Raw genomic sequence first — 26,225 nt, 5'->3', positions numbered from 1 at the left:
CTCTCTCTTTTTTTCCCTGGGCCTGCAGGGAGATGAACCGGAGGCAGACGTACGAGCAGGCCAACAAGGTCTTTGACAAAGCCATGAAATTGGAGCAGGAGTTTGGAGAGTACTTTACAGGTGAGAGTTCTCTTGGGTTGTGAGCTTGTGGTGGGAACTCCCCTCCGTAGTTGCCTGCTTCACCGCAGGAATTGGGAGGAGTGTGCAAAACAGGTTTTCATATAGATAAAAACGGGGTGATAATGCAAGATCGGTTTAGTTGCTTGAAGCTTCTAAGGAGGCGGTGGGGGAAGGAAAGAGGGCCCTTCTTGTCTGGTAAGCCACTTCTGTTTTTACTTCCATAGCCATTGTACAAGGAGACTCCCTGGAAGAGATTTACAGTAAAATCAAACAGATAATAGAGGACCAATCTGGGCATTATATCTGGATCCCATCCTCTGAGAAACTGTGATGTCCCCCTCCCTTCAATCAACCCATTAGAAGATCAGCGACCCTTCCCCCGTCCTCTGCCCCAGAGGGGGAGCGAGAAGGCCACCCCGTCCCTTTTCTAGATGGTTGACAAATTGCGTTTTCTAGTCCTGTTTTTCTTTTTCTTGGGATGGGCCAGTCTCCTTCATCAAGTGACTCTCCCCACCATTCCTGCATGGACGATCCTGCTGCTCCCCTAGAAATGGAGACAAACCCTATTTGAGAGTTTTCTGTGTTTTTAATTAAGAAAATACATCAACTGTTGAAGTCAAGAAAGCAAGGCAGGAGGTGGCAGTGGACAACTAGCCTCAAGAGCCACCGATGCGACACGTGGACAGTTCTTGCCCCTCTCAGTAGAATGGAGACTGGCAGCCTGTCAATTTTACCAAGAAGAAAAGGCAACAGAATGCTTTTATTTATCTAGATATGTAATTTTATATATATAATATATGCTCTGAATATATACATATATATGACTAGAGAATGTTCTGAATAGTCATATATATATATATATATACACACACACACGAGACTAGAGAACCCGAGGGGGCTGCTGAAATGTTCTTTGTTAGCGAAAGAATTGCTGCCTTGCCTCAGCCATTGGGACAGAAACCGCTGTAGAGGTGAAATTCATGGTACGGAGCGTTTTGAGGTGCTGTTCTGTGGTTCTTCCAAAGCCAATTTCTGCATTTGGAAAGAGAGAAGGCAGCACTCTGATTACAGAACAAACGGAGGGCCCAGAACCACATAACAAGTTACAACAATTTATTTGAGCACGCAAAAGCAAAAAGATAATGCTACATATTAACTGCACATTGTTTTATGTCACCTGATGTGTTTGCATGAGAGGTTTTTTTAAGCTGCTGTTAAACCAAAATCATGTTTGTGTTGGTGTGTTGGCTTTTCATTATTCCAAGCTTTTGATTTTAATAATGAACTGAACGGGTATTCAATCCAGTTTTTTAACTTATTTTTTAAGATTGTTCCATTGTAAATAGTTTCCAGACCCAACCTACAGACCGTGCGGAATGAGCAAAGCGGCTGTTCAGTGTTGCAGTCGGGTCACTTGTAGAGACTCAACTCCATCCCACCGACTCGTTCTGTGGAAGAGTGTGGAGTTGTTCCGTGCAGTGGGAAGCTGGATGCAGCAGGTGGTGTGAAGAGAAGCTTGTGCCTTGGAGGGTCACTTTCAACCATGTTTTCAGTGGAAAATTGACTCAAGAACCTGGGAAGTTCTTATTCTAGCAGAATTGTGCCAAATTCTGGTTGCAACACTTGAAGCCCTTCCTGACCAAGCTAATCCTTGGAGGCTCCGTGAAGAATCGCACCCTCCGTCTTCTTTTGTGTTTCTACATGATCCTCGTTGCAGAGATGGACCCCAGCCATTCCTTGCTGCCAACATCTGCTTGCAATTCTTCAGGATAGCAAAGGGCAAGTGCAATTCAGAACGCGCTTCTCCGTGTGGCACAGACTGTTAGTCTTCCGTGGACTGCGGCTAGCTGCTAATGGGAAGCCTTGATTTGTGGTCATGTCAGTGTGTAGACTGTAGGTGCAAAAAGATTTTTTTTTCTATTGCCGAACAAGAGAGTAAGTTGGATTTGTGGAAGTTCTGGGTGGAGTGTTCAAGCGTTGCTGGATGGGTGCAAACCCTTGCCTGTGGGCCAAAGGAAGAGGTTTGCCACTTTTGCCATCTTGCTCCAATCTCAAGTTTGAAAGAGATAATTGTACACATCTCGTTTCCATGGAGCGAGAGCCACGGCTGCTACAGGAGGGAGGAGAGATCCGAGTTGTCCTGGTCCCAATCCCCCGGGTGGGACGAGGCCTCGGCTTGTAGCCGGTTGATGCTGTCCGCTCCATCGCTGGTAGGTAGCTATATCATTCATTGTGTGATTTGTGCACGGCCTTCATTGTTAAACATGGGTGAAAACTGTCATCTTGCGGAGAATCATTCTGGTAAGCGAGAAGCCATTCCCACATCAGCTGTGTTGCAAGTGGAACTTTGGAAGGACCAGAGCTGCTGTTCGCTGGTGAAGAATTGGGAGGAAGCTGCTGTCGGGTACGAGAATCCCTGGTGGAAAGGTTTGGGAGAGGCCACCACCGACTTCCTCTGCTCAGCTGGTGTTGCAAGACATGTTCTGAAGAACCGGACTATGCATAAATAGAAACAGCTCTCGAGGTGGCTCGTCTCCGATGACTTTTATTTTGTAATAGCCGGTCACTGTCTTCTAGGCTCATGGAGGAAGGGCCTGCCTCCTCCATGGCGTAGCTGAAAGTATCCAATCATGACACTAGTTGGTTTACCAGTGTTTCTTCCAAGGAGACATATATTTTTAATAAACGAACATTGCAATGAACTAGTCTGCTGCCGTTTTCTTGGGAGGGCCTTGGCTTGGGGCGGGAAGGGGGCAAAATTACCTTGTAGGGCTTCATGGGCCAGAAATATTAATCCAAAACTGATGCTTCCATCATCCTCATCTACATGTGAAAGCGTCACAGCCTTTCGTTAGTGATTTGGAATCCTCTTTTAAAGCTATTTTGCTGGATTCTTTTGAGTTACTTTCTACCTCTATCTTTCAAGCCAGTCACTACACAATGAATGTAGTACTTGCAAAATTGGAAGTTGTGACAAATGCTGCAACAGCAGGGTTATTTGCCTTGCAGTGCAGGTGTGTGCACAGCCCAGTAAACAGCTACCTACTAAAAGTAATATAGTGGTCTCCGGGTGCCTGAGGAACCGCCTTCATAGTTGTGTTCATGAGATTCATTGTTGGGCCTATGTGGTAAAGGAGATTAAAGAGCTGAACTGTAGATCTGAACTTAAATTCTCCATTTGTTAGGCCAAAATGGGTGAATTGCTTGTGTAAGGCCGCCTTGAACTTCTAGGACAAAATCTGCAGCACAAATGTAATTGCAAAAAATACATAAGGGAAGACAAATACAAATAGAACTCCTTTATTCAACTTCATGTTTGTGAAGCATCCTCCACCGAATACAATCCCACACTTGCCAGTGCAGCCGGTTCCAGTTCAGCACAGAGCAGCTGGTGGCACCCAGGGTCCCCCTCACTCTTCTTGATAATGGAGTCTCTTCGCTTTGTCCAGTTTTTCCAGCACCTCACCATAAACACCAATCATCTGTGGACAAAGATCACCCCAAATCCTTTAACAGAACGGCATGATGGGCTATGGAAGGCTGTGCAGCTCAGCCCTTCCATTAGCTGAAACAACCAGGAGACCCATGGACTATGTTAAATGCTGCCTCTTGGGTCTGCAGTTCAGGGGTGAAATGCTCCCGGTTCGGACCAGATCGCCCGATCCAGTAGTGATGGTGGCTGGTGGTTTGGAGAACCAGTAGCAAAAATCCCTGCAACCCCCCCCCCCCGCCCAGCTGAGCCGTGCGATCATTGAGGCTTTTTTAAAATATACTTTTAAAAGCATTTTTAAAAAAATTGGCCACGCCCACCCAGTCACATTACCCCACCACCAAGCCACGCCCACAGAACTGGTAGTAACAAATTTTACATTTCACCACTGCTGCAGTTCCTCAGACTCCTTTCAAAGGGCTGCTCAGGAGGAGGCTGCCCTGGCTCTTGGGAAAGGAGCTCGGCTGTTTTAGTTGCAGAGCGAGGCATTTACACCGCTGAAACAAATTTTTGGAAATCCCCTAATCCCCACTTGATGCTAAATCTCATTAAGCAGTTTCCTCCCCCCCAGTCACCTATGGTAGAACTGCTGTTTTTTCCTTCCTTTACGATGGGCCATTTCAGAGGGTGCTCTGGGTGTGATTAAGTCCTCTCCCTCCGCCCACACTCACCTGGTTCTCGTAGCTGTTCTTCAAAGTCCCCAGGTAAGCCAAGAACCGCATTCCTAGGCCACACCATTGCTCTGCTTCCTTGTATTTGCCAGCACAGTATTGGTATATTCCTGTGTTCCAAGCTCTAGTCATGAGCCAGATTATCTCCACCTCTGGGTAACTAGTCTGTAGCACCTGCTAACATTCAAATGGACATATCACAGCTTTAGTTTTAATATAACCAAGAAGGGCAAAAAGACATACAGCTGTATTTTGCTTTAACACTGCTGGGTATGTGAGCACCCGTACGCACAAGCTGCCTCATTTAACTGCCTGGACAGAAGTGGGGCCCACCGAGAGGATGATGTCCTCATCCACCTGAGCCTGCGATGTTAGCAGGAGAAGCCAGGCGAATATTCTGTTGTATCAAGATGCCCATCTGGCAGGCTTTCAAGAGCCCCGTGGAAAGGCCGTCACCAAAAGAAGCTGCGTGATACTAACTGTGTTGTCCAACACGGTCAGGGCATCTTCGAAATAGGCCCAAGCCTCCTCCAGCACACAAAGATCTGCCTCAATGGGGCCAGAGGGCAGGGAAAGGTGGACCAAGCTGTGCAGGCATTTGCTGAGTATGAAATACAATGGGAGGTCAGGCTTGAGGTAAGCACCTGTGAAGCACCTTCTTCCTGCCTACTTTGCAAGGCACCCAAACCTCTCGCTGGGTCACCCGTCCAGCCCTCCCCTCACCCCAACTCAGGGGACCTTCATCAACAGGGAAGGTAAAAGCAGCTGTTCCCTTCCACGTTTTCAGAAAGAAGCCAACCTTCAAGGTCCTGAGTGAAGGCTGCATCCCTTGACTTTTTTTCTCGCAAAGAAATAGTAAGAATTTTACCTGCAACAGCCATCCTCTCCCGAAGCCTGTCCTCCACCTCACGCAGCCAGGATAAATACTCCTTATGCACTCAGCTGCTCTTCAGCACCACTGCTTACCTGTAGGCTATTGTATCGATCGATTCCCTTTTCCTGAGGAGAGTCAAGATCATCCTGAGAGCCCTCTTGCACACGGAGGGATAGTGAGCGGGAGATTCCATGGCCAGTGCTTGAGGAAGAAGTCATGAGAGAAAGAGACACCTTTCAAGCTGCTGGGCACCTGCCCTTTGACAATACCGCAGGGCGCTGCTCAGAGGAACAGGCTGCAAGCACAACATCGATGGTGGGGTGGGGGTGGGGGGGTAATCCCAGAAGCTTCAACTCCACTTCTGCTGTGGCCTCCCTGCCTCAGACTCATGGAAGCAGCCTTTCTCATTTGAAGCAGCTGCCTTGAAATGCAAGATTCCCCCCAGGAAAGGTGGTGGGAGCATCAGGCCCAGCTCTTACAAGCAATGGTTTCCAGAGTCTTGATCTCCACCTGTGGAAGCGCCAGCACTTCGTCCAGCAGGCTGGACACTGCAGGAGAATTCAGCTTGGCGCTGGCTTCAAATTCATAAAGCTGCAATATTGTATCCGTGGGGTCCTTGGGGAAATCACCTATGGAGCAGAAAAGAAGTCCCATTTTAGTAGCTCACGAGGTATGACCAGGGAGGGGGGCAAAACAGGCCCCCAGTCCGTAGTGTTTCAGCACAGCAAAGAGGAATTCAGGTAGGAGAGGGGCATTTCCGAGCCTATGAAGCCATGAGAGCTGACAACGGCTGTCTGGTTTCCACTAGATCAGGCGATGTCTCAATTCCATTGCTTCATTAAACTTGGAAGGAGGATTCAGGCTCACTTCTCAGTCGACACTGAAGTTCAGGGCTCGGAGAACCCCACAATCTGCTCTGAGAGGGCTGCAGCCTTGCTTGAAAGGGTTCAAGTGACTCTTGCCTGAAACAGGCCTGTACTCCTGACAGATTTCAGCCTTGGGGCAAACAACATCCCGCTGCCATCGCTAACTGAGGCAAACAGGTTTTACCATTCATTTATTTTGGAATTGTAGAAATTCTAGCTCACCTGTCTGCTTCAAGACTTTCCAGATGGCTCTGCAGGACTGGATGTACTCAAGGGCCTGAGTCAGCAGTTCGGCCTGCTTTGGAAGCCAAGACACATTTCAGGTAAACTGCACGTGAGATCATCACCATCTTCGTTGGAGTGTCAGGGAGAATGCGTTTCCTGATTTTTTGCATACGTAAACTTATCTATTGATTATCAATGCCTAGATATATTTTTTAAAAAATTTAAATGTTCTGCAAATTCTCTAAAGAAGCATAAAAGGGTAGAATGAATACAGGTTTATGATATAAAATGTGAAGCACTGGAAGAATGGTTCAAGTATCAAACATTATTCCCATTTTCAAAGACAGTCATTTCTATAGGACAATTCATCAGAAATGAAATTAGGATTTCCTGACTTTCCACTGAGGCACTAATCCTAAAATACAAAAGTTAACCTTTGAATTCCTTTCAAATTCTACCTCATCAGCAGGAAGCAAATTGCTTCGGCTTATGTCCAGATCCACTGCAGCAGCCATGAGCAGGCACGTTCTCTGAGCGAGCAGGACAGCTTTATCAAGAGGACAAAACTGGGAGAACTGGAGCAAAAGATATCAGGGCAACCATAATTAGTTCCTGGACTCAAACCAGTTGTTGCTGGCTGGCTACTCATCAGCCGGCCAGTGATGAGACATGAATACTAAGGTAAGTCTCAAAAGAAATGGAGCTCCTTTCAAGAAGAGCTTTGCACAAGGAACCCACATTTGCAACTGCAAAGACATTGGGGAGAATTTAGGGAGAAGCGCATACCTTGAAGGATATTATAAAGAAATCTCTCATCACTTTTAAGCAGCCCTCACATCGCACAGCCAAGTTCCAAGCTCATAAAGCAAATAAAATAGAATGTCAGATTTAACAGCACTACCAACAGCAATTACGACAATTCTGCTCAAGACAAAGCTTTTTCTCTTCTGATGGGCTTAAAAAGTCACTGATTATTTCTGTATGGAGATTACATGGGGATTCCTATTATTATGAAAGAATACCTCTGCTTTTTAAATCCCTTCTTTCTTCAATCCATAAAGATACATTCCCCAGCTCCCCTTCTTGGAATGTACGAGACAAAATGGCCATGTGAACAAGCTGTCTTGAACACCTGACTGAAGGTGTTCACTGCTGACAAGCACAAGAAAACCCGATTCCTTGCTCTCAGATCGCTCCTCCTTTTGGATTACAGGCCACACACCCAGGGGGGTTGTGTCTGTGCATGAATGCGGAAGGGGGGTCAGACAGCATCATTTTGCACAGGAGGGAATGCATGCATCCCTGATGTAAGTCTCCCCTGCCAAAGCATTTCCACTTTATATTTTTTGTTTCGGAACCATGGCGTTGATCATGCAGGGTGAGTGTGGGCTCCGTGTTGTGGCCTACCTATCTTTCTGAACCACTGAGCTTCACTGGCCCTGATCTCTAGCAACTCCTTTTCCTCTTTGTGTAGCTCATCAAGTCTACGGTGAGCTGGAAGAGACTAAATAATGTTAGCAACAAATATGAATTTAGGAACATTGTACATTCTGACTGGGACTTTATAAAGCGATTAAAGATCTGTCAGGGTACCAAAGAGAGGACATTCCCCGCTGCAGCTCTTGCTCTGGACTTAGTAAATGGACAGAAAGATCTAGCTACTTTAATACCTGCTGTCAAGTATGATAGGAGTGTCTCCATATCTTTAATCCTAAAATAAAAAAGTGGGAGTTATTTAACATCTCTAAATGATATTAAAGGGAGGAAAATATCTTCTCTGAAAAAACAGCAGTTGAAATAAACCAATAGTAGCACTGCTCTTCTATGAGGAAACAGAAATATGATTACAGGAAGGAGGAACTAACACTGGCAACAGGAGGGTGAAAAAGAAAATCTAAATCTAGGTTCAGTACTACATTAGTGACAGTTCAAGGCTAAACGTTTATAACCTTCCACGCAGTTCAAGTCACTATTTAACTTTTCCCACTAACACCTTATCAAAAACTGAATATCCACAATTATTAGAAATGTAACTCACGTCTCCTCTTCAGATGTCACTTTCAACAATATAAGTCGAATCAAACACCTGCAACAAAAGCCAATTATACCATGTGATGTTTAGTAATCACATAATTTAAAACACCCACCTTCCTTCAAAAGCGACTCTCTTTATTTTTATCATTGTTACTAACTGTAGAGGCCGGGTGCTCCTTTGCTGAATCACTCCAGCACAAAAAGTCCACATTTAGTGTTGAACAAAGACGGCAAAACTTTTAATAATAATTTGGTATAGATGGACTCAAATTCAGAACTAATTTAAGAGATACATTTTAAAAAATGAATCTGAAACAAGATTTCAAGTAAAGCAAATCCTTCCCAGTTATAAAATGAGGGCATTTTAAGGAAATATAAAAAAGGACCGAAGTCTTCATATTTTGACAGCAAATTATGAAACAAACAGCATTTATATATGTTACTCACTTTACTGCTGTAAGCGCTTGCTGGCAATCCTGCAAGTGTTGAGATAAATACCCCAAGGCTTTAATAGCCATGACCTGTTGATCATTCTGAAGGGAAAATACTTTAATTAGCAATATAAAAATGAAAAATATAACTTTAGTATGATCTTGTTCTACCTGAACACAATGAATGCCATATTTTAAACACAATTCAAACATGGTCAGGCTGAAAAACTCAATTCTTATACTTGGGGAATCTCAATTCAAAGCACAAAATGTGGAGCAAATGCTAATGCTGAGAGACACCATGAGGACTATAACATTGTCGCTCAGCTCCATTTTCTTTCACTAATTCTCTCTCTCTCCAGGGTGGTCATCGTAAGTATCCAACTGAGGATACAGTATCCAAATTTTGCTTATTTCCCTCTTCCCATCCCTTCCTTAGCTTCTGCTCTTTTTGTAAATTGCCAGCCTCTTGGAGAATGGAATGCTTTGCTTTTGCTGACTTTATATAAAATTTAATTTAATTGAAAAGGACAAGTTATAGAGATCCCACCAGCCGCAAGGATCCAATCTGTACCTCCAAGGCAAACTGAGCTGCTAAGCTCAGAAGGTTGGTAGCCATAGATCCTTCCATGAGTGGTTTGCCTTCCGTGAACTCTGCAGCCGATTTCTCCATTGCTACAAACGCATCCCAAGCTAAAAGGCAGACAAGAGACATTAACAGCAGTCTTGGCTTGCTCATTTCAACCTGGATTGATTCCTTCAGACCTAGGGTTGATTGACAGAAGCCTTGTGGCTCTTTTACTGCTGCTCCTATCCATGGGCTGTCTAGTGATGGCCTATTTCAGGTAGCCCAAGAAAAGTCCTTGATCAATCTCTTCAAAGGCCAAATTGTCATTGTCTATGGAATCTCAGCTACTTGTGTGGGAGGTTTGATCTTACAGTAGGCTCTTTTTCTGTGTTCCAGAGAGTAGCAATAGTAAGAAAAATAAAGTACTGTTGTACCTTGAGACAAAGACATTCGTCAGCTCTTACAGTGCTGTAAGATTTTGTTGTTGTCCTTGCACAGAGATGTAGTTGTTGCAAGTAAATCATTTCCTGTGTCTACAATACATACAATTTGTGTTTTTCATTCTGTTTGTCATATGAGGGATTGCTTTGGTTTATGGACATAGTATAAATGAGTGTTTAGTTAGCAACCTTAAGGGCCAGTCTGGGCTCACTCTCCACCCCTCTACCGAGTTCAGGATCCTGCATTTTTTACCAGAATAATTTTAATTTGATTTAATTTATCAAATTTCTATGCCGCCCAACTCCCAAGGGACTCTGGGCGGCTATAAACCCGAAGATGCTACTTTTGAGTCAAGCTCTATTGCTGATTACTCTTCTGGCTTGAATCTTCAATTATGTTTAATTAAATTACATATATGAGAAAGATCTATGTTAGAATAACATGCAGTAAAACATATGTATATTGAGAAAAAATACTTTGTTTTTCATGGTTGCAAATTTAAATCAGTGAGATTACAGAAGAATCGTATTCTGTAGTCTGTCTCTCTGGATCTATTTTTCTTATTCTATGTATTTTTTATATTTATGGTTCCCTTTAATTTTTTTACCATTTTAATAGTTTCATAATCCATCCAGAGAACTCTAAATCTGGTGGATGAGAAATATATAAAAACTATATAGTTAAATACATTATTCAAATAGGGCATATTAAAGCTCATGCTGAAATAATCTATGCCCAAGTAATTCATTTAAAATCTAAAAATATTCTACCGATTCCAAATATATAATGAAATAACAGTGGTGTAACTAAAAACCACTACTATTTTGCATACCCTGATAATAGTGATTAGCATCTTTTTGATGACATTAATAACAACAAGCAAGCAAGATGGATTACCAAAGAGACAGTGAGTGTGCTACCAAGAAGCATTTCTGCTCTACATAGAAAGAACAAAATGCCCTAAATTCTGAGCTGTGTCCTGGACAGTCAGAGGTTTCTAAATCTGGAACTTTTACATTCTTTCTGCTGATGCCCTTTGTGTAATTTTCCATATTCTCTTAAAAACATAATTCTATGCAGAAAATATCAGTTGTGAATTCCATTTTGTGACAAGAGGTGCTTGTCTGATATATAGAGGGCAAAGGTGGGACAAACAGATTCTCTTGCTCCTTGCCCTTAAACAGATGGATTACACATTCACTGGCACAGTAAAAGCACAAGGGGGTTTACCTTTGATGGTATTTTTCTCTAAGACGGCTATTTTATAAACATAGAAGTGAGTGAAGATGCTGCTTGGGTCGCTTATTTCTGCCTTCTTTACAGCCTCATTAGCCTTTTGGTAAAGAGAATCAGCTCAGTTAGTGACAATAGCCAGGTAACTGGTTAATAATAGGTATATAATAAGTATCCATTAAATACTAACATATCTGCAATAAAAGATTTATATTATATTATATTATATTATATTATATTATATTATATTATATTATATTACATTACATTATATTAATTATATTATTATATTATATTATATTATATTATATTATATTATATTATATTATATTATATTATATTATATTATAATTTTTTTAAAATTTGATTTATATGCCGCCCTTCTCCAGAGACTCAGGGCGGCTTACAATGTGCTCAGCAATATATTATTGCTGATATAATATTATATTATATTCATGTCATATTAGATTATATCAAACAATTACTGTAATATATCCCAAATGAAGCATAGAGTAACTCTTGTACTGTCAGATCGATACATTCACACAATAGTTTTTTTTCATTTTTAAAGTTTTTAAGTCCATCTGGAGCAATAAAAACAATATAAATACATTCTCTGCTGACAAGATGAGATGAGAGTCCCAGCAAAAAGGACCGCTTTGCTTCTGAAGTGATGCTGGCAAAGGAATTGTCACGCCGGAAGCTTTGAAAGAAAAGATGAGTTGGCAAGGGTGCCACTGTCCCCTGGTTCTTCCTAAAACGGCTAAGGGCCATGCAAGCATTCTTCTTTCCTAAGGAGTCTGAAGTGAGGTATACGCGTGTGCCATCCTAGGTGAGCACTGCAAATGATGCCAGAGACTTCCTGAGGCAAATGAGGCAAGACTAGATGCAATATCTGCCAGAATAGGATGTTCCTTTGGGAAGGGACAGGCTGTATGACCTCTGGGTCTTCTGCAGCAGACAACAAGCTTAAGAATATGCCTCAGGAGAAAGCCCACGTTAATGAATTAATATTAACGTGCTAACAACCCCAGCAAGAAGCAGATGGATTTGATACATTCTGACATGTCTTCTCCTCCTTGTGAAGATGACTGGCTTCTATTGCAAGCGATGACCAAGGCAAAGCATATAAACCTGATGATGATCCTTTATACCTGATGATACAGGTATAAAGGAGAGGCCCTGTTCTCTTGGGCTTCATGTAGCTCAGGCCTTCAGTATTAAGTAGTAAGAAGACCTCCCTCCCCCAAACTCTCCCTTCAGAAAGAAGCAGCCCCTGATTCTAAGCCATTGTCGAAGATTCCTTCTCTGCCCAGGGAGAAAGTTAAAGAGGGTCCCTGAAGAAAGGGGACACAAAGAAGGAGGAATACCTTGCCGGGTTCTTTCAGGTGAAGATAGCAAGCAGCCATGTTCCTGTACAGTTTTGCCAGGTTCTGCTGGTCTGTCTGTCCAGATGCATAAAAGCTGAGAGAGTAGTTGTACCACTGAAGGGCTTCAGCATAGCTCTTGGACTAGAAAACAGCAACCGGGTCTTAATGTTAGATATGCTCTAAGCAACTGCCTATTCAAAGGCAGAGAGGCGGGTTCCTTTCTCAGACCAGGAGAGAAATTTCCAAAGTTTCTCATTTACTATATATTAATTAAAATTAGTTACTATGAGCTTAATCAGACACCCCAATCTCAATGCAAAGCAAGGGACAAATCTTCAAGACAGATGATGAACACAACGTAAGCCAGATATTTTCACAATATTAGCCACCTGCATAGTTATCTTCGGGAGTTTGGAATATATTAAATGACAGATAATGAAGACCATCTATTTCCTCTATATCAATAATCTGAAACTGAGGCTCTCAGATTGCAACTCTAAGGTGTTATCTGCATACTTTGAAAAGGATACACTGACTTTGCTCAGAGGTAGTAAGAGGACAAACCTCGTAATTCTTAGCTGCTCTGTCCCACAAAACAAGGTGTAAACGGCTGAGTATTTCAGGAGGCAGTTGCTTTCCTATGCTGTGTGCTAAGAAGATAAATTTCAGAATTTCACTAATTCTACAAATCTGAAGAATGTCCACATGTCAATCTATATTGAGATCTAAGATCACTTATGACACCTAGCAATACTAAGCAAGATTTCACCTAAAAGCTCAAAATACTGCTACTAAAATTTCTAGTATCACATTTCAAAAGTAGACTCTTCGAATCATGGTTAAAAGTTTGAACAATTTAAAGACAAGCTTAAATTAATCTTAATCTTCATTGGTACATAAAGTTACGCAATTTTAATCAGCATAAAGTTATAATTGCTGGATTTCTTAGCTGAAAATTTCAAGCGAAACAGGTTTTCACATCCTACAAATTGCTTCCAAGTATCTACCCTAGCAGTGTAATTAAAAGCTGGACACAGACCTGCAATGGCATCTTCAATCATTCCCCTGGCAAGTGGCTCCTTCATTCTCTGTAACAGGAGTTCGATCCGAAAGAGAAGGACTCTGCCAGCATCTGGGGATCTTTCAAACAGCTGAGATGCTGATTTCAGAAAGTCAAATCCGATGGCTTCCCTGAATGTACATGAAAAGAGGTTGGGCATTTTGACACCGGGGAAAGCTGAGAGAATTCATATATTTAATTCTCAGTAACAGAAACCTGACTCCTCACTATGTTGTTCTTCCAGAACAGTCATTAAGATACAGATTTCCATATCAAAAGCTTGCTGAAGCACTCTGACAGGAATCAAATTGTAGGTCTGTGCATAGTACCTACAATGCTGCAATCGTGCTAATTGTAGGCCTTTGGCTGAAAACGCTGCTTACCCAAATGTGTCTCTTCAAATCAATCTGAGCATTGAAATGAAGAATTATTCATTGTCCCTTTGTTTCATTCATTCCCACCTAGCTGATGCACCTGCACTTATTGCCTACCTCCTGCTACTGGGTAACTCTGGCACTCTCTCTGTCAATTCACCTCCCTTTATTGCAAGAAAATAAATCATAATTATAGAAACAAGCTGCAGAAAATTGGAGTTTGTAAAAAAAACACAAAGGAAATACATTAGGTGGAAGTCTTTAATATTCCTTAAATACTCTTACGATAGACACAGATGCCTAACTGTGTCCAGAGGGCCCTTCGGTCTTTATACCTCTCGTGTTCAAGAAGCAACTTTGCAGTGTCCAGACAGATCTCCAGAGAAACCTCATGCTGCAGAAGTTCAGTGACAGCTGGAAAGCAGCAACAGCAAGGTTAGTATGTTCACTAAAAGGGTGTGTGTATAGGGGGAAGGGAGGTAAAGTGCAAATACTTTGTCTTATACAAGACTGACCAAATAGCCAATGGTCTGAGAACCCTGATGGACAGAAAGATGAAGCTCATTGGGATAATTTACATTGCTATGCAGTAGGAAAATGAACATACCCAATAATCTTTGCTTGTAGAAAGGAGGAAAGGAAGAATTCATATGAGTAAATGTGGACGCTGTTTGTAAAACTCTTAAGGGCTCCTGCATTAGTTTAAAGTTCCTTTCCTTTGTTTAGAAGCAAAATAATACATCAGCTTAATTTAAACCTGCACAAGTTAAAGTGAAACTGCTACTGCTACAGACTGAGAAACAGTCTAGGTCAGTTCACCATCTCCTCTGTTATAACTCAGACATTCTTTGGTAAAGTTGTTGGTTCTACGTTGAACCAAGAATAATACCTTTTCTAATATCTTCATCCGATGCATCACTTCTCAGGAGAATTTTAATTTTTAAGTAAAAACCAGCTGGATGTAAATTATCCTGTAAATCGAAACATCAAGTAATTATTTGACACAAACTATTTTTATCAGATTCAGGGTATTTTTAACTAGCTACTGGGAAAGCACAGCCTATTCATAAAGAACATCAAAACTCTTCATGAGTATTCTCTGTAATGTATCTTCTAGAATAATCTTAAATATCCTTAGCAACGATCTACCTGCTATTTACCAGTTAATAATAATTGTTCTTATTAGATTTATATCCCATTTTTTTTTTCTTTTTAGAAGTTCGGGATGGTCAACCATCTTTCCCCGAGACAGAATTGCAGAGGGTAGATTGTCTTGGTCCAAAGACACCAGGGAACTTCCCTCATGAAGGATGGACTTGAACCACACAGTTAAACACTACATGGCACTTAATCTTCCATTTGAGCGCCTCAAAAATCTATTACCTCAGAAGCCTCATATCTAAAGAAATTAAAAAGTTATTTTAATAAATCCCAGAGACCTCAAACTGTTATTCTCATTTTAAATAGCAAAGTATTTTATTCTTTTTTAAACATCATTTTGACTTGAAAAAAAAACTATTAGGACCAGCAAACTACACTGACCTTAATTTTATTAGATGCATAGAGATGAAGTGAGATTTGTTATGTATACTATGCATGCATAAATACTTCACGATTGTATAGCATACATCTGATGAAGGGGACTGCAACAGTGGTGAAATCCAGTTTTTTTTATTACCAGTTCTGTGGGCGTGGCTTGGTGGGCATGGTTTGGTGGGCGTGGCAGGGGAAGGATACTGCAAAATCTCCGTTCCCACCCCACTCCAGGAAAAGGATACTGCAAAATCTCCATTCTCACCCCACTCCAGGGGAAGGATACTTGAAAATCCCCATTCCCTCCCCATTCCTGGGGGAAGGATATTGCAAAATCCCCATTCCCTCCCCATTTCTGGGGGAAGGATATTGCAAAATCCCCATTCCCTCCCCACTCTGGGGCCAGCCAGAGGTGGTATTTGCCGGTTCTCCGAACTGCTCAAAATTTCTGCTACCGGTTCTCCAGAACCTGTCAGAACCTGCTGGATTTCACCCCTGGACTGCAGCTCACCAAAGCAGATACATTTTAACAAAATTTGTTGGAAAAGGTACTACTAGATTCTTTCTCCTTTTTTGTTGCCACTATAGATCAAGACAGCTGTCCTCTACGTATTACCATATTTTGGGAGTCATTCTACTGATTGCAAAACTCTTAACAAGAATTTGCCTAGGCCAGAAATCTACCTCACCTCATTAGCCATGATGATAACCTGGAGAGCTTTCTCTTGATATTGTTTATAATCCCACTCCAAATAGACAGTAGCTAATAATCGTAGCACTTTTGCCTATAAATAAAATAAAATTAATATTTACACTCAAAAGGCTGAGAACCAGAGAAAGGCAATAAAGGTCACGTATCAAAGTTCTCACACTGAGTGACAAAGATATTCTCGAATGGATTACAAAAATTGCTCACCAGCATTTCTTTACTAATTGAAGAGTTTTTGTGCATCTTTCCAATTTCATAGCTCAGGCTATTTAATAAAAGAAAGAAACAGAATGGATTCACTGACCATGGAGGGGAAAAGAAAACCCACCTGGTAAGTAAAAACCTACCCTAACGACGCATTCACAAAGATGACCCTAAACCCGCCAAATGTCCCAGCACTGTAGTGTATTAATTTTGTAAAATTATTATTTGACATACTTAAATACTTAAGAAATTATACTGGAGGTCTTCTACTGTAAAGCTACAAAAGGAACAGAACACAGAGTAGATGAAGCTTTTTCCTCTGGGGGTGGGGGAGAATATAGATGCCTTCCGGCATACTCTATCTATTCTATATACTGCACTAATGCTCACAAAACAGTTTTCTCTTTCAAATAAGAGCCTTGGTAGTACAGTGGTCTAAGGCACCCTGTTATTAAGCTGGTTATTAGGACCAGCTGCCTGCAATTACTGCAGGTTCGAATCTTGCCAAGGCTCAAGGTTGATTCAGCCTTCCATCCTTTCTAAGGTAGGTAAGTTGAGGACCCAGTTGTGGGGGCAATAAACTGACTTTGTATAAATATACAAAAGGATGAAGGCTATTGCTGAGCACATTGTAAGCCGCCCTGAGTCTCCGGAGAAGGGCGGCATATAAATCAAAATTAAAAAAAAAATAAAAAAAATAACCAGGATAGAATGTGGGTTTTTTGGGCAAATAAACACTCTAATTTGTTACTTTAAAGCCATCCTGCATGTATTATGCAGGCATTTGGAGAGACTGTGCAACAGTTTTCCCTCTTTAATCCAGAAATAAATCATATGTACAAACCTCGTTTAAATGGCACCTTATTATAAGTAAATTACATCTGCAAATTTACATAGCTGAATAGTGATGATTGCTTTATTTAAGAAAAAGAAAGCTGGAGTTAAGGGAATTCTGGAAGGAGCAACATTCAGAGTTTCTACTTTTTTTTGCATCAAACCATCTGGGCCTTTATAAATGCACTTATAAAATTACTTTAGCCTTGACTACCTCTGCAGCTAGAAGAATCTCTAAATCACTAGACAGAATTGGATCGCTCATTCTGATAAATGCTTGTTTTGAATCCCAGTGGCTATACATAGGGCAGTTGGATATTTTATTTATTGCTTATCAAAATATTACCCAAGCCAAAAGTAATAAGAGTCAAATTACCTGAGCCAAAAGGAGCTCTGCTCATATCTCTTGAATTCGTATGTTTCTATGCCAAAGTTATAGCATAGGAGGGAAAGGTAACAAACCTGTAATTAAATTAGAGTAATTCATACCATAGTTTCGTAATTGCTGTTTTAAAAAAGCTGTGAATTAACCAAGTTTGTTTTTTCATAGCTCTGAAGGACCAGGCAGTACAACAGAATAAAAAAGCATTTAAGATCTAACCTCTGACCTCTTTTGGCAGTCTTATCAGGATGTCTTTACACCGCTGAACACACGTGACTGCTTTCTGAAAGTCTGCTAAAGCAACTGCCTAAGAAAGCAACATGATATGCTAATGAATTGCTTGAATGACACATAGGTTTCTTTTAAATTAATATTTAAAAATGTAATACAAGTACAAGTGGCTAGAGAATAGAAGCTAAAACAAGAAATAAAAGATTTAAAACTATTGATTATAATATAAAGATATATGTAAAATCAGAACATGTTATATTATTCCAATATAATTATTACACTATTACTAGAATTGTTAAAATCTATGAAAAGGCAAATATCGAATAGTGAATTACAAAAGCAGAATATACATGCTGATACTGGAAGCTGTAAAATTATATTACACTGTTATGTTGTTTGTATTTTTATCTGTATTTGTATTTGTATTTTTCCTTTTTTTTCCTTTTTTCCTTATGGTTTTTAAACTTGGAAAATGTTCAATAAAAACTATTTTTAAAAAATTTAAAAAAATGTAATGCAATTTTCCATTAGAGGAGCGCTCATAAAATATCAGACTTAATAGCAATATGGGAAGTAGCAGTCCAACGAACTATAGAATATAGTTATTGAATATAGAATTACAGAATGTTATTTATTGTAATATTGTTACTGAATAATAACAATAGGGATAAAATCCACTTGTTGCCATCATGCTGCTACAATGAATTGAATTATTTTTCAAACATACAGATTCAGCCTGGTAAGACAGAACTTTAAATATATCTTTCTGTATGTCAGCTTTGTGCATATTTGCCTCAGCCTCACTGCTGCAGTCCTTGTTCAGCTGGTCATAAAGTTTCTCTAGATCCTGTAAAATAAAGCACACAGTAAGCTTAAAACACATATAACCACTATTATGTCACCTACTAAAAACTTACATTGGAAAGCCTCAACTTACATGCAGGGCAATGTCAAGGAATTTATTTGCAAGGGCAGGTTTTCCAACATCCACCCAACCTTTTCCAGTCTTCATTAACATCTAGCTCATAAAAGACATATGCAGATTTAAAAGGAATTAGAAATATTGGCAAATCTAGCAACTAGATATATTTCATGTAATATTTTAGAAACTTTTATAATGTGGTTGCTTCAGGCACAATAATCATCCTCTATTATTTAAGGTAAGAATATACATCACGCTATCCTATTTCTACATCACTTGTCAGCTATCATAGTTTGTTTAAATCTTTGGCTTGCAACAAGCTAAAACTGTCAATTTCTCTTAGACACAGAATAAAAATTTGAAATGTATTAGAAAACAATATTCTTCTGACATTCTTGAACCTTATCAACTCTTTAGCATTTCAGGAAACAGAAGACAAACACAAATAATAAGTGGACATAAACTATATTACCAAAATTTGCCTTCGTATTATCTCCTCTTTTGGATCACTTACTTCACAAATCATCATCAGGTTGCAGGCTACATGGCGTACTAGAGAAATATGCAAAGGCATTAACTGTTTCAATGCTCAGTGAAAATAGAGATGATGAGAAAACAAATATTTGTGACATGGAGTAAATGCAAAATAGGCGAAAACAGTATGAAGGGAAATACGTTTGAGAGAGATACATGCTGTGCTCAGTTCACCATTTTCATTTGTTCCAATTCATTCACTCCAGCATCAACTTCAGAAAAAAAAACATAGCAAACCCTAATGTCAGTCTCTGCTTCCCTTTAGTGCTGACATTAGAAACAAAATATTTTTATATTGCAAACACTGTGATTTAAGGGGGCACAGAAACGTAGAAAACATCTATAGATTTTCAAGAAGTAAGAACATTCATGAGAGTTTATTCAAGAAACTAAACAAAAAACATTTTACTTTTATTTTTTACATTTAAAAACATTTTAGTAAATCAAAATATTCTTGCTGTGATTTATGGCTGTGAATTCAAACTGACATTTAACTCTTTGCATATCAGTGATACCAGGGGCTGTTTTTTTTGCCACAGTCCAATTCCATAAGTTAACTGCACTTTCCTCAACCTGTAGGGAAAAAAAAACAAGGATAAAAATGAAAAACTCTTAAAATTCATAGAAATCATTTAAATATAAATGAAAAAGCCAATATGTTAAAGCTATGTGGTGATTATTTAACTTCATCATAGGACATTTGGAATCCTAGAAAAAGAGATAGAGGAGCTAATAGTTACCACTTTGCTAGAGGGACAAAAAAGCAGAGGTGGACAGAAGATGGCCTGGCAGGTGGTGGTAGGTCACTGGCTAGTCTATGGTGGGTCAACAAGTATCATTGACCGAGAGCATTTAGACCTTCTCGCTTCACTCTTTGCTCAACTATGCTGAGAGGAAGGCTTGGGCCAATACATAGTAACTGTTCTACACCTTTGGAGATATGTGGAAGAACAGAATATTAACTAACACATCAAATCAGGTTCGCCTGATACGCCAGTTGCGCCCCTTTCTGGACCGGGACTCCCTACGCACAGTCACTCAAGCACTCGTCACTTCTCGTCTGGACTATTGTAACGCTCTCTACATGGGGCTCCCCTTGGGGTGCACCCGGAGGCTCCAACTAATGCAGAATGCGGCCGCGCGGGGGATTATGGGAGCAACAGGGCGCTCCCATGTGACTCCTCTCCTGTGCGAGCTGCATTGGCTTCCGGTGGACTTCCAGGTGCGCTTCAAGGTGTTGGTGATCACCTTTAAAGCGCTCCTTGGCTTAGGGCCGGGGTACTTACGGGACCGCCTTCTGCCACCAATTGCCTCCCACCGGCCAGTTCGCTCCCACAGAGAGGGCCTCCTCAGAGTGCCGTCGGCCAGACAATGTCGGCTGGCGACCCCCAGGGGGAGAGCCTTCTCTGTGATGGCACCTACCCTCTAGAACAATCTACCCCCAGAGATACGAGTGATCCCAGACCTCCGGACTTTTCGTTGGGCCCTTAAAACCTACTTTTTTCAGTTAGTCGGGCTGTCCTGATTTTATGGTTGGTTTTAAATTTGATATTGATTTTAATTGAAATGTTTTAAATTATGGGCCAAATTTTATTTAATTATTTTAAATGTATTTTAACTTTTGTGTATGAATGTTTTATATTTGGCTGTTCACCGCCCTGAGTCCGGAAGGAGAAGGGCGGTATAGAAATCTGAAAATAAATAAATAAATAAATAAATAAATAAATAAATAAATAAATAAATAAATGTAATCGGATTTTTTGATGGGCTACTTCCCTAAATTTTCAACCTCTTGCCTTTAATGATTCTTGCTTTTTTCCACCCTCTCTACCTGGGCTTTCTGATTCTCTTTCCACTTTTCTTTATTTGTACTTTCTATCTTGCTGAACAGCTTCTCAATACTGTCTGCTATATCAAATAATGTTTCTTGGTTCATCAAGTTTTGAATTAACTCTGAAAGATATAATAACGTTAGAATAAAAATAGAGGCAGCAAATTGTTTTCAAGTCAGACAACTTAAATTTTCCCCCTCTCGTTCCAGTAACTAAATAAAATGCCAGAGCCCAAGGATGTCAGTTAATGGGGTTTAAATAAGAATTCTCCTAAGGCTTAAGCAACCTAAAGTGTTCTGTTTAGGATTCAGAATCAGGGGTTGTCTTGCCCTTGCTGCAAAGGCTGCAATGTGAATGTTCCTTCTCTTCTTATGAGAAGCGCCTGACAGAAGTGAGTCAGGAGGAAATATGGTGCAGTGGGCAGTGATGGTCAGGAAAGGATAGAGGCCATCTTATCCAAGTCTGATCAAGCCCAACCATGATTCTGAAGCAGGTGATGCCATCTCCTCAAGCAGCCAGGTGCCTGCTAGGTAAGTGGCCTTCTCCTATATTTCCCAGCAGCATTTTGAAAGATTGCAAGAGGCTGTCCTTCTTTTGGAAGTTTAGACCTACAAAATAATCCTACAACAATCCCTTAACACCCTCCCTGCCACCAAGGTTGGGTAGGATAATGGTGCTGACAGACACTCCGGTTGTGACCTAGACTAGACCTGTAGATAAAATCCAGAGCAGAATCAGAGATCATTTTGAAACAGCAGATTTGAAAGAACCTGCAGAGAGAGAGAAGACAATACCCCTAAAGTTAAATATTTCATTGCTGTATGCAAAAATTACCTCTTATTTCCAAGCTGTCACTTTCATCTTCCATTTTTGCTATGTAGAATAACAGGCTCTTGAAAATAATTTTTTAAAATAATCTTAGTTGTTCTAGTTTATATCTTAATTGATTATCTTTCCCACAATATTTTTTCCTGCTTTGAGCATCCTCCAGCCTTTGCTGCGTTGACAGAGCTGCAATGAGGACCAGCTTTCTGCTGACCCAGCAAAGGCTCCTTGGGGGTGCTTAAGGATGCCCAGGTGGCCATGAAGAAGGAAGCACTACGTCCATTTGTTGCCCTTTTGCAGCCCTTTTCTGGCCAGCCAAACAGTACTTTACTTTTACATTGTTAGTTCCAGCCAAATAGTTTTCTTCACAACCTACTTAGCAAATCTGTCTTGAGCAAACCCTATGCTGCCCTGTCTCTCTGGAAGACCCCTGAGCATGTACAGAATGCCTCCTTCTTCTTACTGACGTGCTCCAACTTTACTTTAATCTCCAATGGCCAAGTGACTATTAGGTGACCCGAGGGAAATAAATAAATAAAGATAAACCATTAAAACCCAGGCAAGAATGCTTCTTGAGAATGTACTTCCATAGAAGTTCACCAGCAAACTTTTCTTTGGGAAACGCACTTTGTATCATATTTGCTACGAGGCCTCATTAAAAAAATGACAATGGATTTGGTAAACATTTTATATCAGAAGGGGCCTGGGATCACCTTTTCTAACTAGCCAATTGGATTAAAAGGTGTGAATTTTAATGAGCTGCCGATTAGTCCACACAGATAAAGTGCCCAGAAATGTTCACATCTTTTAATCAAAATCTTCCTCATGTTTGGCCACTCTAGGCCAGCGTTTTTCAATCTTGGCAACTTTAAGAGGAGTGGACTTTAACTCCCAGAATGCCCTAGATGGGGAGTTCTGGGAGTTGAAGTCCACTCTTGTTAAAAGTTGCCACAGTTGAGAAACACTGCCCTATGCTGTTCTTCTCTGCCAAGACTTTAGATCGGGCGTGCTTCTGCCACCGCACCTGGTGAAGCTAAAGGGAGCCTTTCACATCAAGGCTTTTCCTGAAAGAAAAAAACCTGACTGACAAGAAGGCCGATTGCCAGAGGCCGAGAAAATGGCCGCCCGGCTTTCCCGCCCAAATGTCGCCGCTCCGCCTTCTGCGTAAGGCATGCCGGGAACTCGCGAGGCCCAGCCTTTCAGGCGTGAGCCTCGCAGCCCAAACTACAATCCCCGGCGACCCTAGCGGCGAAGTCGCTAGGAGCGGCCAATGAGGCGGCCTAGGGAAGGGGAGGGCTCTTCTGAGCGACAGGCGCTCGAGCCAATTGCCGCTCGGCGGAGTTGGCGAGTCTGAGGCCGCCCGGCTGGCCGTTCAAGATGTCGGGGCTCCTCAGCGCCACCCTCAAGATGCTCACCAGGGACTCCTACTGCGACTTGAGCGAATACTTGGAGCAGTCCTACAAGGTGTGTGTCGGGGGAGGGGGTGGGGAAGCGCTCTCTGGACTCGCTGGGCTCAGGGGCTCCAGCCCGCGGGCGCTCTGTACATGCCCAGAAACCCTCGCCCGGCCATAGATCTCTTCTGCCCTCAGGAGCCTCTTCCCGGCCCCCAGAGCAGATGGCATGCTCGTGGGAACGGGTTGGTTTTGCCTTAGTCCAGGCGGGAGGGGGAAATCATCATCATCATCATCATCATCATCATCATCAAATAATAGTAATAACGATCCTAGATCTCTTCTGCTGTTTATGCCTCCCTGCTTGCCTGCCCAATGGGATTGCAGGCCCCCCCAACAACTGTGGGTGGTGGGTGGGTGTTGCTCCATCTCAGCTGCTTCAAGAAGCCTGGATTACAACTCCCAGAGTGCCCCAGCGGCAGGTGGAAGTCCTGGCTGGCGGTGGCTGATGGGTCCTTTGGGGTTCCTTTGCAGGGGCGGAAGGAGCTGCAGGCGGAAGACCTGAAGAACTCCTCCACCCTCTACGTGGGCAACCTCTCCTTCTACACCACGGAGGAGCAGATCCACGAGCTCTTCTCCAAGTGCGGAGACGTCAAGCGCATCATCATGGGCCTGGACAAGAACAAGAAGACGCCCTGCGGGTTCTGCTTCGTGGAGTATCCTTGGCGTGGGGGGCTTGGGGGACGCGGCTCACCTCTGGCACGCTGTGGGGGGGGTGGACAGGCAGGGATGGGAGGCTGCTGGTGGGGAGAAGGGCATTTGGAGGAGGAGAAAAGTGGATGGAAACTCATCGAGAGAAGCAACCTGGAACTAAGGAGAAACTTCCTATCTTCCTTCCTAGGACAATTCACCAATGGGACAGCTTGCCACCAGAAGCTGTGGGTGCTCCAGCACTGGAGGTTTATAAAAAGACACTTGTCTGGCTGTCTGCTTGAGCAGGGGGCTGGACTAGAAGACCTCCAAGGTCCCTTCCAGCTCTATTCTGAATTGAAATTAAGGCGGCTTCTGCCTGTTCATGCCAGTTGCACCCAGCTGCTCTTCTGGATGGCTCAGTTGACTTGTTCTACCCCTCTTCGTGCCAAGGGAATCTTTCCAATTTCACTCCATGGTATTTTTGCAGAAGGTGCTGGGCACTGGGCAAGAGAGTGTGTGCCCCTCATGGGGCTTGTAGTTCCTGACTGCAGAGCTGGGAAGCTTGTTCTGCATCAACAATTTCTGGCCTGGTTGCTGTTCTCTGAGGGGAGCAGTTGCACTCTGTGACTTGGAGCCTGCAAATCTTTCCTAAAATAATACTCCAGATACTACACAAAAGCTGAAGCCGAGCACGCCATGCGTTTCATCAGCGGAACCCGGCTGGATGACCGTGTTATCCGGACAGACTGGGATGTAGGATTCATAGAAGGGAGGCAGTATGGCCGTGGCAGATCAGGCGGGCAGGTAAAGATGGGTAACTGGGAGGAGACTGTGCCTCGAGGGCCCCACTTCACCAAGGGTTCGTCTGGAGACCATTCTGAGCTGTGGGGCTGGATCCCAGAAGCACTGAAGTTGATACCTTTTGCCAGCAGAGATCCCATAGCATTTGGAGGTCGAGCCATTCAAGGGCAGGAACCAGCACCTCTGGATCTTACTTCTACCACTGCGTACCCTTCTCTCAGCTGGGGGTCTTGGGGGCTTCTGGGGTGTCATAACTCCCCAAATTCCTACATCTGCCCTTTATGGGAGTCTTCGAACCTATCATTCCAGGTTGCTTTTCCCTATCATTGGGAAAGGTTGCCCTTTTGATTCCGTGGCTTGCAAGGATGAAGTCTTCATCCATACCTGAGCTCTGCCTTGTTTCCATGCAAAGTCCTTGAGTTACGTGAGCCAAGGGAGGCCGTATCAGAGCTATAGAGAGAGCAGGAAAGGAAAACCTGCCAATTGCAGGCTGCTTTCAGGCTGAGGTGCATTCAGAATGTGCTTTGCAAGCTTCTTCCCGAGTGACCATCCTTGGCTGGCTTTCGCAGCACCCATCCAGAATCAAGGGTAGCTCATATTTTGTAAAGCCTGGGATGCAGACGGCTCAGTCTCTTTGGTCAGCTAGATTTTATCATGGTTTTCTCTCTCTCTCTCTCTCTCTCTCTCTCTCTCTCTCTCTCTCTCTCTCTCTCTCTCTCTCTCTCTCTCTCCCCAGGTAAGAGACGAGTACCGGAAGGAGTATGATGAAGGAAGAGGCGGCTTTGGCAAGTTTTTCCTGCAAGAGATGCTGAAACAGTAGAGGGCAATTTTAATAATTTGGATGGAAGGCAGGGAGGAGAGCTAACAACAGCTCGTATCTCCTTGGACAGCTGGATAGAAGGGAGGGAGAAAGGGCTGGCTCTTTTTTTTGCAAGGTTAGTTCGAGACTCCTTTCTCTCCCCTGTCACTGTTTTTTATGCTTATCCTGGCCTGAGTTGGGATATGGTCCAAGTGGGGAAAAGGGTCCCTGCGGTGTGGAAGCCATTTCTTGTTTGTTTTTCACTTTTTCTGTATGCTGTCATAGTGGTTGTAATGTCCTGAGGTGTATAAACTGTCCTTAATGTTTAAGAGGAGGAATAAGACTGCAATAAAAATGTAATTGGTTTGAAGAGACTGCTTTCTTTGACGTACTGTTACCTTCTCAGGCAGGCCTGTGTGGAGGCATAAGTAGTGTAGAATGGGGCTAGAAAACACACACCTTAAGGAAGCCCACAGCAACCCACAGAACCAAATGTCTCCAGCAGGCTTTTCCCTCTGATTTTGTCCAGACGCGGCTGAGAAGCAGGCCAGGGTAGTTGGCTCAGAGGACGTGCAGAGGTTTAGGGGGAAGGAAAAGACATCCCAGGAAGAGGGGCCCTGCTGTAGCTTATACATGCTCACCAAAAAGAAAAATACTGTTTGTCAGTTATTCGGCATCCTTTTTTTGCAATTCTTTTGAGTTTCTGTAGTGAGAGGCCTGCGGATGTCCTGGGGTAATTGTCCCACAGCCAAGGGGCTGCCCCATCCCACCTGCCCTA

The 26,225-nt window shown here is 42.4% G+C and overlaps 3 protein-coding genes across 14 annotated transcripts in view; 2 read left to right on the top strand and 1 right to left on the bottom strand.

The window, feature by feature from the left end:
• Positions 1-2,822, top strand: part of DLG3 (discs large MAGUK scaffold protein 3) — a 42,718-nt gene extending 39,896 nt beyond the window's left edge. For all 6 annotated transcript variants that reach the window (XM_034441724.3, XM_034441722.3, XM_034441725.3 and 3 more), the window contains 2 exons: positions 29-120; positions 345-2,822. In XM_034441724.3, coding sequence (XP_034297615.1) covers positions 29-120; positions 345-451 — 199 coding nt within the window. In that variant the 3' untranslated portion in view covers positions 452-2,822. The remainder of the gene's footprint in view (positions 1-28; positions 121-344) is intronic.
• A 582-nt stretch (positions 2,823-3,404) lies between these two features.
• TEX11 (testis expressed 11) overlaps positions 3,405-26,225 on the bottom strand; it is a 46,164-nt gene continuing 23,343 nt past the window's right edge. The window contains exons 1-30 of one of the 7 annotated variants that reach the window (XM_087877621.1): positions 22,788-22,947; positions 21,773-21,828; positions 20,938-21,059; positions 19,595-19,679; positions 19,045-19,124; positions 18,588-18,668; positions 18,378-18,497; positions 17,646-17,726; positions 17,414-17,499; positions 16,207-16,264; positions 15,980-16,075; positions 14,647-14,728; positions 14,093-14,171; positions 13,363-13,514; positions 12,888-12,973; positions 12,324-12,464; positions 10,951-11,053; positions 9,286-9,404; positions 8,728-8,813; positions 8,285-8,332; positions 7,917-7,957; positions 7,654-7,740; positions 7,033-7,103; positions 6,705-6,821; positions 6,244-6,319; positions 5,635-5,784; positions 5,248-5,356; positions 4,762-4,882; positions 4,282-4,458; positions 3,405-3,602 (exon numbers count right to left, since the gene is read on the bottom strand). In XM_087877621.1, coding sequence (XP_087733747.1) covers positions 3,531-3,602; positions 4,282-4,458; positions 4,762-4,882; positions 5,248-5,356; positions 5,635-5,784; positions 6,244-6,319; positions 6,705-6,821; positions 7,033-7,103; positions 7,654-7,740; positions 7,917-7,957; positions 8,285-8,332; positions 8,728-8,813; positions 9,286-9,404; positions 10,951-11,053; positions 12,324-12,464; positions 12,888-12,973; positions 13,363-13,514; positions 14,093-14,171; positions 14,647-14,728; positions 15,980-16,075; positions 16,207-16,264; positions 17,414-17,499; positions 17,646-17,726; positions 18,378-18,497; positions 18,588-18,668; positions 19,045-19,124; positions 19,595-19,679; positions 20,938-21,059; positions 21,773-21,806 — 2,760 coding nt within the window. In that variant the 5' untranslated portion in view covers positions 21,807-21,828; positions 22,788-22,947 and the 3' untranslated portion in view covers positions 3,405-3,530. Of the gene's footprint in view, positions 3,603-4,281; positions 4,459-4,761; positions 4,883-5,247; positions 5,357-5,634; positions 5,785-6,243; positions 6,320-6,704; positions 6,822-7,032; positions 7,104-7,653; positions 7,741-7,916; positions 7,958-8,284; positions 8,333-8,727; positions 8,814-9,285; positions 9,405-10,950; positions 11,054-12,323; positions 12,465-12,887; positions 12,974-13,362; positions 13,515-14,092; positions 14,172-14,646; positions 14,729-15,979; positions 16,076-16,206; positions 16,265-17,413; positions 17,500-17,645; positions 17,727-18,377; positions 18,498-18,587; positions 18,669-19,044; positions 19,125-19,594; positions 19,680-20,902; positions 21,060-21,772; positions 21,831-22,787; positions 22,948-26,225 lie in introns of those variants that run through there. The other 6 variants (XM_087877622.1, XM_034441721.3, XR_015729708.1 and 3 more) reach the window with 6 other exon arrangements.
• On the top strand, positions 22,923-25,817 carry NCBP2 (nuclear cap binding protein subunit 2). Its single transcript, XM_034441749.3, has 4 exons — positions 22,923-23,227; positions 23,689-23,870; positions 24,513-24,651; positions 25,385-25,817. Exons 1-4 carry the CDS (start codon positions 23,141-23,143, stop codon positions 25,466-25,468), a joined length of 492 nt encoding a protein of 163 aa, XP_034297640.1. The 5' UTR covers positions 22,923-23,140; the 3' UTR covers positions 25,469-25,817.

The sequence above is a fragment of the Pantherophis guttatus genome, chromosome 12 (genome assembly GCF_059756535.1).
Source record: "Pantherophis guttatus breed Tessera chromosome 12, ASM5975653v1, whole genome shotgun sequence".
Classification (NCBI taxonomy): domain Eukaryota; kingdom Metazoa; phylum Chordata; class Lepidosauria; order Squamata; family Colubridae; genus Pantherophis; species Pantherophis guttatus.
Note: the sequence above shows the minus strand (reverse complement) of the source record. Positions and strands in the feature narration are given on the sequence as shown.